The following is a 14,568-nucleotide window of genomic DNA, read 5'->3' as shown; positions in this document are numbered from 1 at the left end:
AGGTAAAACCGCAGAACCGCAAAACCGAAAATCATCAATAATTTCTTCGGTAACATTCGCTCCATTGTACGACGAATTATGGGTGCGTAGGTGGGTACGTGCGTAGTTTTTAGGAAAAACAGTTCGTCGAACGTTTGCAAGGTCTTTCAGATCTCATTATTTTTGCTGCTTGTCACGAACAGCTTGGGATCTCACGTTTTCTTAAGATTGGTAAACCAGTATCCAGGTTTCCAAATAAACTGACTCTGTAATCATTTCCCTTAATTTTCGCCTATAAATACAGCTGTAGATTATCAATTGGCTTACTTCATTGATAAATTATTTCTGTGCCATTTCCGCTGTGTAGCCAATTAGTCCCAACTTAGACATGTACCCGAGCTAGCTACGTACTAAATGAACATCAAATTGGACCATTGCGTCAGCAATGAGATAGTTATTAAAAGAAGCAAGTATGGAAGGGGTTGAGATAAAGCATTTAAATGAGGTCACTATTGCAGTTTCAGCCATGTCACTATGACGGGCTTCAAGTGACCAAGGAAGGCACAACTTTTGAATAAACTGGAGGTAAACTGGAGCAATGTAAAAAACTGCTCACAAATCTGGTCGAGTTACTGTTTGCTGAAGGACAGTCGTGAGCCGTCGGCCTTACGGTATTTCCCAGGTCAGTAAATACAGTAAATAAAACAGAATGAATACGCTGTAAATAAATGCTTTATTGTGCAGGTGCATGCACTATCACTGCATGCTGCCTGCGTCATGTCTGCAATATAAACTTGGCTTTCAGAACCATGTAATGTGATGACGCTATTACATTTCATAGTTTGAATTATTCTATATAACTTAAAATTACCATTATTGGGATTCTTCACACATCCAACGTTACACCTTTGCGCATGCTCAGCGGAATCCAAAGCGTATTCCAATGATGGCGATTATGACGTCACAAAATTCAAGCACGGTAAGAAGACTGGCACCGACACAAAGCCCGACTTGACCACCGATTTCGGCTGTGAAAAAGGTAAAGTTAATGTTACACTTACCCAGAATCTCCTCATGGTAAAGTAATTTCATTTTTTTGTTGTTTTCAAGGTGTCGTCTTTAATTCACCAGTTTTAAAGAAGATGTTTCGCTGTTCGACCATGTTGAAAAAATCAGCCTGGATCTTATTATAGTTTGCAGTTTTCCATCTTTGACAATTTCTGTCATTCGTGACCGTCATCACACTTTCTCAGTCTACTACCAAAGAAATATATACCAGTTTCTTATCTATGTTTAAGGAAATTTTTCACACGTCGCAGTAGATATAAGGTTCCTTAGCTCCCCAGAAAGCATACATGTCTGCAATCGGAAATTTTGGGTTTCCAACACATTGAAACATATTGATACATATTGTTACATATTGAAAAAAAATACAAAAATTTCAAACTTAACACAGTTTCCGTCGTCCTAGTAGAGGTATATTATCATGTCTAGTTTGGGTTAATGACCTTGTGGATATTAAATTTTCAAACAAAGCATTCCTATTCTAATTATTGAACTCACTTACCAAAAAGGCTTTCGGAATCATAGGCTGGTGTCTGTTCAATGACGTGATAACTTAATTCTTCAAAATAAATCACAAGTTCCAACATGTTCTGGCTATGGAGTTAACAAAAGCGAACTTATCATTAAAATAGAGAATGCGTCCGAAACTTCCCACGCACCAAGTTTGGGAGAATGTGCTTTTAACTCTCCTTAAAAACATAGTTTATAATCGCAGACATAAGTATGTTTCGGATTCACCTCTGAGTCATTTTAGCGGCGAGCCTCCAGCTGAAGATTAAAATGACTCTGAGAGGGGACCAAAACATATTTCATGCTTAAGAAAATAAAATGTATTATTATTTTCATCACTTTGGAGGGCATTGAGAAAATAAAAAACAGAACAAATGACAACAAAACAGTCTGAACAATCACGCGAGCGTGCGAGTGGGCTAAGATACATTTTAGCTCACCAGAATCTCCAATTTAGCCCGCAAAATGCACCACAATGCTCGACAAAGTGATAACAAATTAATCATCCTTTTTCGTATATAATGTTTTCTCTCAAGTCCTGTTATCTTATTTTTCCTGGACTCATTAATGACACAAACCTCATGTATCCTTGGATAAAGTCAAGACTAGCCTCTGATGTGTTGGAGCCGTAGATCTCATATAATTCATGTGATTGTTTGATGTATTCATCACTTGGAAAAGCAGCATATGACAGGATAGGCCTGAATGAGGTCGTACTACAAGGCACTGGACACTTGCATTGCTGATCTTTTAGTTTCCGGAAATTTCCTGGAATTCACGGAAAGGTTTATAAATGTTACTATCTGCTGGAAAATATGTAATAAGGTGAACGCACGCGCACGGTAAAGCATGTGAAACCGGAAGGCAGTGAGTGAAAAGAAACAGTGCCTCCTATGCGGCGTGTCCGATTATACAGCCATTTTTTTCCTTTTTTCAGTATATATGACATGATGAAAACAATCCACATGTAGAGAGAAAAAAGCGGAGTTTTCAGGCTCTGCACCGTGTAAAAAGTCACGCCGGTGTGTAAGAGGATACGAAGTTCAAATTGGCAAAACGACGCGTTAACCGTGTCAAATGACACGCTGACTGTGTCAAAAATATTCTCTTACTCCATGAGCATAATTGTCGAGAGAAACAACTGCAGGCTTAATTGTAATGGATGACCGAAATCATTCACGTCAGGTTGCTTGTAGTTAGCGGCCTTCGAAGATGGACAAAAAATCGCTAGCAAGTTTCTATATTGAGAAAGAAACTACAGGAATACCATTCGAATTATACTCAATTATGCTCAAAGAAGACGAGGTGAAGTAATTCAACTCCTTCATCCCGTGTTCTTTGAGGCATTAAACAATAACAACTTCCCGATGAGGTAAAAATTTCTCTTAACAAGCGCGTTCGCATGCTTGATATGATGTAAAAGAGCGCTGGGATATTTTTTCTTATATTTAATCTTGGGCATTATCTGTTCCTTCCAGCTTACATCTGCTCCTGTTCGCTTCTCAGAACAGATCATGTCCGCGGGTAAATGACCGAGCATGTGGAGGCTATTGTTTAGATAGAAGAAGGACAAGTGCTCTCAGATCTTTCCGTAAGGGTTTCCTTGTAAACTACTTTCACGCGTGATCGGTTTTCCATATTTGGATTGTAAACGAAGTTGAAATTTTAAAACACAAACCGACATCTTGATCCAGTGTACACTGTTTTTCCTGGAATATTGGTAAACGCACAGTTAGTGCAAACTGTTCGCAAGTCCACCACCTAATACTTCATAAAAAAAACTGTTGTTTACCAGCTCGTAAATACTTGTCCATTGAAACAAACAAACAAATAATAAGAAAATAAAACAAATCTGTAAAGAAAGATTTACCTTTTTCTTTAAGCACACAATCTGATAAATCCAGTGCTTCACACATTCTGGTGTCGTTAATTGCTGTTAATCAAAGCAATCAAACTATCAGTCAAACAGGTGATTAGATTGAGTTAATCCAGCAGCCACTCAAGAGACAATTTTATCACACAACGTTCAATAGTTGCATCGTGGGAAATTGCGCTGAATACCCTGACACGAAAAGTTCCAAGAGAAAAAAGACTTCAGAAACTTTCCTACTATCTAGACAACATTACAGCTCAGTTAACCCTTTCACCCCCAAGATCTCATTAGTAATTCTCCTTACTGTCTGTCATACAGTTCTTATTATGTTAGTTAAGAGAATTTGGTATTGGATCAACTAATAGTCCTCCAATTGATGTTTTCTTTATTTTCATCATTTATCTGCTTGATATTGTATTGGTATTGTGAGGAGAAATCCTGCCTTAGTTACTCATGGGATCTAGATACAGGGTTGATGCAATTTTTGTAAATTTTTTTTAAATAAAAATAAACGAACTAAGTAAGGTCGAAATGTTGATTATCAGCTCAGTTTCACTCACCAGGCATTCCAACATCCCGACAGCCACATTTTTCAATTATATATTTTGTTTGACACATCAACAGACAACCAAGAATTGTGTATGTCTTGTAACCAGGTACCTTGCTGTCGTTTTTGTCCAGGCAATTGCTCTCATATGGGTCTGGAAGGCTAATAGTCTGGCAAAAAAATAGTACCAACAATTGAGATAGCTTCTAAACAACTTTATTCGCATATGCGTATGAAGTTTATTAAAGATATCGCCCATCCTTTCTTTCACTTTAATAAAATACGAAAAATGAAAACGGTCTTTCGTCCTTAAAATTTAAACCATTAAATTGTTTTCAGATCACGATGCAATTTTACGAAACGATTTCAATATTTTCATGAGCCTACACGCGTGGGTCGGTTTTTGTTGTTGTTCTTTCCTTTTAGTATCTTTCCTACGCCACTTGACTACATCTACTGTGATTAAACATTTAAAATTATCTATCTCAGTTACCTTCTGTTTGTTAATTGCCGCAAAGGTGCTCGTTCCAGGCCCCACTGCGAAACCAAGTTGCGCCACCAGGGGTGGTGTTTCGTGATCATGAATGAATACCATGAGACCTGCACGTGAACCTAACGCGCCATAATCCCACTGCTGCACGTCCAACATCAGGTGGAGTGCAAAGTCCGACCCAGCCTGTCTCACCCTCAAAATTGGCTGACCATCTTTGCCTAATTATAGAAAAAAGAAAGTGGTAGATTGAATTTTCTGTCTTTAATTTTATTCACGGACACGGTAATATCGGTCAGAGCCCCAGCAAGACTCTAACCGATAAATTACAAAGTTTAAGAATACATTGATAGACGCATAAACTTTATTTTATCTCGAGTTTGAGAGTAGCTGAACAGAGCTAAAATCAATATAAAACGAAAAAACAATGATCGATATAATAATTTTCTGTGAGAGATATTAATGTTTAGTATATTCCACACAGGTGAAAAATGCTGATCGCGTGCGTTGATTGGCTGGTTCGGAAGTGATCAACTCATACGATTCACCTCTGAGCGGCCGAAGAGACAAGAGCGCGCGTCAAAGACGTGTTTTGTTATACTGACAGAAGTAAACTAATTTTTTTCGATTTCTCAGTGTTACATACAGCTAAAATAATTATTTACCTCCACTTCGGCGAATAATTGTTAAATCATGACTGGATATTAATTAGTATGATCGATATGCAAGAATATTGCGTCTAAATTCAGGATAACTATCAGTTCTTCTTCGAGAGTCAGAATCAAAAGAGTGAAGACCAACTGACGGTATAGGCAGGAAAAATGATTGCATTAAAGGGCATTTTGTTCGAATTTCATTTAACCAAAACCAAAGTTATAATTTCATTGTTTTGAAAAAAGTGAAAGATGACCGGAGCAAATTAAACAGCCCAGCCAGAGTGAGTGGTAAATAAATAATGTTTATCAGGGAACGAGAGCTTTTGTTTCCTTTATTTGATGTTGAAAGAAAACTGCGAAACTAATGAAACTAAACATAATTAAAAAATAACAAAGATTAACTCTGACTGAAAACCCCTGTTCAGAAGAAAATTGTTTTTTTCCTTTTCATCAACGAAGTGCTGTAACCGTGAGAAGCCGCAACTTTTAAGTCACAATGGCCAAAAATTCCATTTCTTCCTGAGTCAGACTTTGTATATATGATTTCGAGTACAATTTGGAATAAATAAGCACGAGTAAATTTTTTCAAAGACTAACAGAATTGCATGAACCCGTAGGGCGAGTGTAATTTGTAGTCTTTGAAAAAAATTGACAAGTGCTTATTTATTTAGTTAACGAAAGGATGGGCTTCAACTTTAAATTAACATTTTACGTTTTAGCTTAAGAAGATTTGGGGTTGGAACAGAGCCCAGGCACATTTTTCTCTCTAGATTTTTTACTAACTGCTGTGCTGCCTTTCACTTATCAGCAAGATGCATATATGTTGAAAATTATATGTTTTGGTTTAATTAACTTTCCTTTATTTCAAACTCATTACAATTAAAGCTTATCTTACAAAAAAACTTCCCATTAAGAAAGAGGAATTTGCTACAGGAAAAAAAAAAAAAAAATTCTCTAAGACTACTATTTCAAACTAGCTTCAATATTCCTTTTCCCGGACCATCCCAGACTCATTTTCGCATCTTAACGATTTTTATTCTTCTTTAAAAAATATGATTTTGAATCCTTCGTCAAAATGATTTTCATTGTGCACAAATGTGATGAATGATTCCTCTTACTTTTTGTGATAACTTTGTCAACCTTACCTGAATTAAATGTGTAACAAAGACCCATGGAAGTCAAAACAGGTGTAAAATTCTCATATGTGCAAAGTCCTCCGTCCCAATAGCACTGATGTAAGGTGTTGTATATTTGATGTCCCATGGCAAAATGAAATTCAGTCAGGTTCATACTTTCGTACAATTCCCAGTCGATGGTTTCGCCAGAGACGTCAATTCCACTCGATTTCCTTAGCACATAATTCAGAATCTAATCAAGAAACATGTTGAAAAAATTATCGTGAGCGTGCAAAAGAAATCTGTGGATTCAATTTCTTCATTAGATGCTTTATTATGCAATCACCTACAGATAATGCGAAGGCGAACTTAAAGATTTTTTAAGCGTTTGCACTCAGAATTCTGCAAGGATAAGCTTTGTCAAAAGTCTCATACAAGAATAAAGATTAATACAGTAAGAATACATATTAATACAGTAAGATATGTCGGTAGACGGTAGATGTTGAGCTCAGTCCTCGACCGTAAAGAGGCTAAACATTGCGACCTAGCTATTCCACACGCCTGGATTCGATAGCAAGCTACAAGAAGTTTTCCTCTTTCTCTTAGATAGGGGTGCTGCGCTGTCCATCACGAGAAACCCTCTACTTAGGCAATCTCTCAAGTTTCCTCGACAGTTTTTTTGCCACCCTTTTCTACTCAAGGCGTAAAGATATCGTCTCAAGCATGGACATAACACACTATGACCCGACCGTAAAATAAAAATTAAAAAAAGGCTACAAGTTGTGTGGTAAACTTTCATACCTCCTCGTAGCCTGCTTCTTGGACCACAGATCTTCGAAACATGTTAAAGTTGCAGATGCTGACCGCTGGAAACTCGGGGTTTTCTTCGTAAACCAAGGTTACTTTTGTCGTCACGGGATAGCTGAAGTACTTCGTTAACAACTTTTGTGTCTGCAGCGAGAACCAGCCGATACCGAGGAGAAGAAACAAGGCCCATATGACTCTGCGGGCCAGAGTTCGACCGCCAAACACGTGCTGCAAGCCATGCAGAGTGGACGATTCTACGAAGCCGTTCCACTTTTCTTGTACTGCAGCGGACTGTTTTCCCTGCGGCAACGGAGTTGTAGCCACCTCCGGACCGACCTTGATCGATCTTGGAAGTACTGAGGATGGTCTTTGTTTAATATCAATTTCAGATATTTCGAAATCCTCCATGCTTTGATTTCACGACTGCTTGCTTTCACATGAAAACCATAACAAATAATTTGGATTTAAACCACAGTTATTTTACCTTGATAGAAAATCTCCTGGTACTTTAGAAAAGCACTTATGAATCATATAAACACCTGCAATCTGAAGGCTTATTTCTTATTGTTTCGTAAACAAGATCATTTGCGTATAAATTGCTTCATAGATCTCTCATTTGTCTCTTTAGCACAACAGAGAACTTATTTCATAGAAAATGTTATATTAAATGACTCGTTTAGAAATTATAGCTCTAAAATTACAGCAAAAACTTAAAATCATATGTGAAGATCGTATATATTTGTGAAATCGGTGACTTGATGCTTGTAGTCAATACTATAATGGAAATAAAACCTCACAATATTATATGCATATGTATGAAGTGAATAATTCTTTCATAGTAGTTATGTTGTTGGAGTGTTCATTTTGTTTGCAAAGTTCAAGTAGAAAACTTTCTTTAAATGAGACACTTCGACAAAAAAGGGAGAGGAAATGGAACCAAATGCAGACGCCGAGGTCTGGGACCGAGAAACGTTTTTCTTGTAAGTTTTCAAGCGTTCAGCAGATTACAAAGAGCTCATACGACGATGTCAATTACATAATTAACGCCGCATCATCACATAGAAGGTGCACTGACTGAACCCAGCGGTAAAATTTCTGGCATGTACAAATGGATCAATTTTGGCCGGCAGTGCACTGATTTCTCACGCAAAATTTTAAGAAATAACAAAAGTATATTTGCAACCGCTGAAGCGCAAAATGTACGAGGAAAAAAATTGAAAAAAATCTTTAAATAAAACAAAGATCATTTTATTTAATATATTTTTCTTTCTGTTTGTGTGTGTGCGCTGTATTAATTGAGCTATACGGTTTCCAAACACCGTGTCTTACTGACTTGTGTGATTGTATACAACTTCAGAGAGACAAATTCTCTTTTTAAGCTTTGATTACAGAAATTATCTACAGTGTGTTTCGATGATGTGAAGGGGTGCATGGACATTGAATGAACCCTTCAAACTTCCTAAAGTTTTTCGTTATTTACAGGTTGAATGGATACGGTAAGGGCAAAAATTTCGGTAATATGCGAAATCATAAAAGGTTCCCGGTCTGGATTTCACTTTTCAAACCTCCAGAAAAGTTTGTTCGTGGCAAAAGACCAAACACTGTACATTAATTTGAATTATTATTCTCACAAAAACAGCGTCTTACACCGTACCGAAATGTATACCTTTCCGATCTCTTTCCATCAAACAAGTACTTACTGGAGTTAAGCAGGAACCCTTTAATTAAAAGAAGCTGTTTGTGAAATTTTCGATTTTGTTCGTGATGGGGCTTACTATAATAGTTTGGCGCTCTCTTTTTTTCACTCTTTGATGTTGAAAGTCTGACTTCCTCAGTTATGATGCGGATTTTATTTGTCGGATTTTAATTCGTCTTTCGCCTTTCTCAGAAACGTTATTTTCTAATATCAGATGTTCAAAAAAAGGAACTGATAGAAACAAAATGAGGTAACGATGCTGTTTTTATCAAATATTGCATGCTTAATTATATTTTTAGGCTACACAACAATGGTTTCTGCCTTCAAATTTCAGTTCTCGAACACTGATACTTCGTTGTAAAGTTTAATTCAAATTTTATTTATTGATTCATAATGCTTGGAAATTACAATCTTGCTCTTTCCTGAACCGATTAAAATAGTAAATATATTTTCTCTGGAAAAGAAACCATGACGTGTGACATTCATCGCGATCTACACGAAGTCACGGTTCATAACAATAATCTGGGTTATTCACGTATAACTGTGATTAAAATTCTCAATGATTTTATATACAAGGAAAATGTAGCTGAATTTATACCGAGATTTACAAGTAGGATTTTGTATTTTTTCGAAATATGTATTCTGAAAAATCAAGCACTGTCACAATTATTTATTTTTTGAGTCACCGTTCACTAGGCCATTTCTGAGTTCCGAAAGCGTTAATTTTAAAATTAGGCTAACAGCTAAACCTTTCTTGAAAAATGAGCTTTATATGTCACGAAAAACTAATAAATTTCGAATCCAAGGCCTTTCAATAATAAGAGCTTGGGCATCTTTCAAATGGCCTTTTGATGGGGCCCTGTCCAGATGAAAGCTTTCTTATTATAATGTAGAATTATGATTCCGTTCAAATATTGAAATAAAAAGGTAAATGTGACTTTTCAATCAACCTTTCTAGAACAGATTAAGAAGTACGTATAATATGTAATTACATTACTTAAAGAGCAGTCCTTTTTTACATTATAATACATTTATCACTAGCTCTGTTCTCAACTAAGTGCTTTAAAATCTTACTGCGCGTATAACACACTTTTTAAAAACTCTACAATATGACACACTTTTCTTGGTCTCTTTTGGGTCCATATTTCTTGATCAAATGCGTGAATACCTCCCCCAGTACTTCCCTATTACTATTCAGCAAAATCAATTTCTTTTCGTTGCTCACTTGGAGAGAACGAAGATAATCGGCTGCTGCATTCATCTGCCGTATCAGTAACGCTCTTGTTTTAGTATTTCCGCTCAATCCATCGTCAAAGAGCCAACAGCAAGGAGCGTTAGCTTCGCTAGCATTCCTGTGTAAATAGAAATAGATAAAGATATAGATCAATGAAACCAACTTTTTTAAAAGAGTTCCAAGGGGAATCCAGCATTTTCCCGGAAATTGCGAAAAGTTTCAGCACACTTGTTTTTTTAAATCGGTTTCATACTTTACTGGGGGGTATTGATAGTGATAACAACTGCGACTAATTTTATCATTCATTTTAAGATAAGCAGGTGGGGCTAAGCTATTTTTCCTCCCATGCTCTCTCCCAATCAAACAGATAAAATTAAAACAGCTAGCTAAAGGAACTTAATTTAAATTATAATTAGATAGATACGGGGTAAATATTAAACTAACCCGATTGAGATCTCAGATCAGTAGAATAAGAGTGACCCGCCTTACTGAATCAAAACCATTGCAATCGCGGATTACTTTCAAAAGGTTATAATGTATGCGGCCAGAACATTTCTTACCTGTGTGGAAATGCCTTAAGTGCATCTTCTCTGTTCATCCCCAGGTCTTTCGTGCAAATGAAGCAGAAGAATCTTTGACATGTCCAACATTTTATAGCGTTACAATCCTCATTCCTCTTCACTATCAGGTCTTCCGCTCGGTCAGTCGACTGGCAAGAGTTGCTGGGACATCGTACAAACATAGCCTCGCAAACTACTCTGCACAATGTTTGGCTTGCTACGGCATCATTAGTTATGTCAGTGATCTGACCGGCTGGACAAATATGGTCGGCGTATCCTTCATCTCCAAGTCGTCTTTGACAAGTACAGCAATAAAATGCACAGCATTCTGGGCACCACGGATAAAGAGTTTCAAAATCGCCGTCATCGGGCCGAAAATTAAAGGAGCATCGATCATTCGGACAAGACCTGGAAGAAGTCTGTCCATCGCAGGAAGGACCTCTTGAGGTTTTCTCCTTTGATGTCGCAGCAATTTCGTCAATGATATCCTGCAGTAGGTAAGGTTCAAGTTGTGATCCACATTTATACCCCAAAGGACAGCCAAGGCGCATTGCCAACCCAGTTGGCGGTTTTCCTGTGGATGTGCGTGACTCAACGAATGTTGTGAGGCAAGACAAACAGAAAGTGTGTTGCTGCGCCTCACAGGAGATTATCTGAGACATCAAAGAAGAAGCCACCTCGTGAATCACGATTGAAAAGTAGAAAGCAAAATAGACAACGAATCGACTCTATTAATAGTTTGTGTTCATGGCGCAATAAGCCATCGGGTAAGCACCGAAAGATCACCATAAATTTCACTTTATAAAAATTGCATCATTAACATAATGATTTATTCTTCCCAGTTATAGCCTGTTCAAAAAGGTCTTTCATCCTCTTGTAGTTCATCGTCAAACACGTGAGCGAAATCATAGCTACGTAAGGGGAAATTTTATCGAACGTTCGTTCCTCGCTTGACTGAAGAAAAGTAAAAGGCTTTGTAAAGACCAGGCCAAGGAAAACTATGTAAAACTGTGATAAGATCAAAAATAAAAGTATCATCAAGTTGAAAAGTTCCTGTGGATAATTTTGCGTGGGAGACAAACTATTTTAGTTATCCCGGAAAGAGATCAACTTAATCCTTATACTGTGAGTTTGAACAAGAGTTTACGTACCAATTTTAGCAAAATCATCTGTTGCTTTGACATCTAATTCATCATACAATTTAGGTTAGTTTTATAAAGAAATTTACCCAATACCGGTTGTATCGAATATAACTGGAGAAAATGCCATAGTCTTTCTTACCAGTAAATCTTTCTTATGACAAGTTGCACATTCCTTTGAAGTTGACCCACAGAGGTTATCGGCCATAATTTCACAAAACTGTAACCCTTTTTTTTTCCTCACAAACGATTTCGTAGATTCGTGTTGTTTCTGTTGACAATGATCCTGTTCTGACCTTGGCCGTGATCTTCGCCACTTTTATTTCATTTTTTAGATTAAAAATAGAAACCACGCGTCGAAACAGTTGACGTTGAAACTGTACGTTCACGTTAATGTAGTATTTCGCAAAAGGTGATCACAAACGCTTTTATGACGTTGCATGATGTTGCAAAAAAAAAAAAAAGACCAAACTTGGTAGCATATCTCAATTATCTAAGGAAAGCTGTAGATGCAAGGCCAAAAAAATGGCCGAGAGGCCATCCAGATGGATTTCAGAAATTCGTTCAAGTTGTTACGCAAGTGTCATGTTCTAAAAGGGTCAGGGCATGCACCATTCGCTTTGTTATCATTAATAAAATGCACTAAGCTTAAACCTTCAAATGAAAAATATTTTTGCCAAAACCGTACCTGGTGACAAACAGCAATGATTTTCACATCCATAAAAATTGGGATCAATTAAAAGTTGATGACATTTGCCAAACTTTGCACAGTCAGGTGCTTCCAGAGATACACGTGCTCAGATAGGTTGTCAAATCTTACAACAGCCATCCAAGCTAGGTAGTTGTAACATGAAAGCTCTGTTTGTTTCCGATAAAGAAAAAATTTCAATTGCAGAAAATTCAGCCGCTCTGATGATCATACAAGCAACAAAACTAAAACGAACCAGTTTTCCCCCGGGCGAAATTCAAATATTTCAGCAATCTTTTTTGTAATTTTTCGGCGATCTTTAGTTGGCCTTCAAAGAGCAGTTGTGCGTCCGAAGGGCTGAGTTGTATTTTTAAGATCGAGATGGCGGGTCACAAAAGAAATAAGGAGTTAAATCAATCAAAATACTACTTACGGAGATTATTTTTTGGTCTTGTCGATTACTTCATTGATTGCTTTCCATTAAATGAAAATCCCCGACTAAGACAATCTCAAAATCACGCCAACGCATTTGGTAATTTTTCAGTTTCGTCGTTAGGATGTTCATTGGTGAATTATTTACCAAAAATGGGAAAAAAAGTCTCTTCAGTAGATAGCATACCATGAATAAATATAAAAATATTGTAAACAAAAAAAGAATCTCACCCACAACTGTAAGATGTTTTTATTATTTTTTCCGAACACAATGGATGAAAAAAAAATGCACCGCATCGAAAATTACCATTTATATTGCAATGATCGACCGTACGAACTGGCATACAAACGACTAATGAGACACAACAAAAAAGCCTCCAGCTTGCTTTATTTTTATTTTGTGCTTTTCCTTTACGATTTTGTCGTTGAGTTGCACTTAGAAGAGAAACTTTTGAAGATTACGTTTAGCATGGTTTTTGCACTGCATGAAAATTTTATTTTGTACGACAATCACGATTAACTAGAAACTGAAAAGTGGCAGAAATGACAACAATGCAATGTTATCAGCATCTCTTTCCATAGAAGATACAGTTTTTCTCTATTGACACTGGAATCACTCTTCCCGCGAACTTATAAGGACCTTCCGATTTTAAAAAAAATCATAAACACATTTTACAAATCATTGCAAGTTTTGAAGAAGGACATTTGCATCTCTAAGGGCGTTCAACAAAAGTAAAATAAAGCAGTATGATGATTAATAATGGTAATAAGACCGAGTGGAGTCCAATTCGGTCTAACATATAGATTAAGCCAAGCCTAAACTTGGAGCTCGCATTTTTTTTTCGCACGTCTTAAGGGCACAACGCCTTGCCCCGGCCAGGACTAGAACCTGGGTCGTCCGACTCGGAGCCCAGTGCACTAACCACTGGACGACTATTGGACAAAGCCGTGGCGTTGGCTTGCCCGCGGTACAATTGACCACGTATGTTAAAAGTAGCACCTGTACGGTCGTACGGTCGTACGGTCGTACATCCAAATTTTTTCGGCTTGATAGGTTACTACTATTTTGTATAATTATGGGGCTATGCGAGCTCCGTTATAATCATTCGATTAACAAAATTGGACGACCACGAAGCGGGAGTCCAATTTGTCAATCATGAGTATGATTACTGACAGAATTGAACAACAAGAAGTCCTGTTACCAATTAATCGAAACCGTTACAACTTCCGAAAACAACAAATACATTTAGGTCAAATATCTCTGGTACAGAAAATGTCTAAAGTAAAAGAATTCCTCCATTTTGGAAATTCCTCAATTTTTTTTTTAGGATAAGTGCTTGTTGCTCTGGTTATTGTGATTAATTCTGTGATTAGTGGATTTGGCTGAGTGGACTTAGTGAGATTGGCTACTTCAACTGTCCGATTACAGCTTCACAGAATGATTGGTGGAAAATTAAGCAGCTAATGCACCAATCGAGTTTGAGGAAATTGTAATGGTTATGATTAATGGGGCTTATATTTTTCACGTCTACCAACAAAATAAGCAATTTTGTATCCCTTCACGCTTTTGTTCGTGTTCTTTTTACAAATTCTTGTCATAATTATGGCCATGGTTTCGTAAAGTACTTTTGGTGGCAGAATAACTAAGTTTTGTGATTAAAGACTGCGAGACATTAAGTCTAACAAGGATGATATACAATTCCTGAAAAACCTGTATTAAATTTGGGACAAAGGGATAGAAATTCTTGGTAAAAATCGACAGGGCAGCTTGAACATT

The 14,568-nt window shown here is 37.1% G+C and overlaps 2 protein-coding genes across 3 annotated transcripts; both read right to left on the bottom strand.

Moving 5' to 3' along the window:
- Positions 1 to 693: 693 nt before the first annotated feature.
- On the bottom strand, positions 694 to 7,590 carry LOC113675320 (acid-sensing ion channel 4-A). Its single transcript, XM_027191882.2, has 8 exons — positions 7,037 to 7,590; positions 6,266 to 6,488; positions 4,468 to 4,685; positions 3,988 to 4,144; positions 3,425 to 3,487; positions 2,133 to 2,322; positions 1,547 to 1,638; positions 694 to 1,007 (listed from the first exon to the last, which is right to left on the bottom strand). The coding sequence occupies exons 1-8, from the start codon at positions 7,448 to 7,450 to the stop codon at positions 898 to 900; spliced, it is 1,467 nt and encodes a 488-aa protein (XP_027047683.2). The 5' UTR covers positions 7,451 to 7,590; the 3' UTR covers positions 694 to 897.
- A 1,506-nt stretch (positions 7,591 to 9,096) lies between these two features.
- On the bottom strand, positions 9,097 to 12,929 carry LOC113675261 (E3 ubiquitin-protein ligase RNF14). Of its 2 annotated transcripts, none has more exons than XM_089208828.1 (3): positions 12,793 to 12,929; positions 10,533 to 11,185; positions 9,097 to 10,090 (listed from the first exon to the last, which is right to left on the bottom strand). In XM_089208828.1, exons 2-3 carry the CDS (start codon positions 11,081 to 11,083, stop codon positions 9,841 to 9,843), a joined length of 801 nt encoding a protein of 266 aa, XP_089064954.1. In that variant the 5' UTR covers positions 11,084 to 11,185; positions 12,793 to 12,929; the 3' UTR covers positions 9,097 to 9,840. The 2 variants fall into 2 exon arrangements, with proteins under 2 accessions (XP_089064954.1, XP_027047611.2); XM_027191810.2 differs by lacking the exon at positions 12,793 to 12,929 and adding an exon at positions 11,814 to 12,293.
- Between the last annotated feature and the right edge of the window lie 1,639 nt (positions 12,930 to 14,568).

This window comes from Pocillopora damicornis, chromosome 6 (assembly GCF_964200805.1).
Source record: "Pocillopora damicornis chromosome 6, jaPocDami1.2, whole genome shotgun sequence".
NCBI classification, from domain to species: Eukaryota; Metazoa; Cnidaria; class Anthozoa; order Scleractinia; family Pocilloporidae; genus Pocillopora; species Pocillopora damicornis.
The sequence above is the reverse complement of the archived record's forward strand: the minus strand, read 5'-3'. Positions and strand labels throughout refer to the sequence as shown.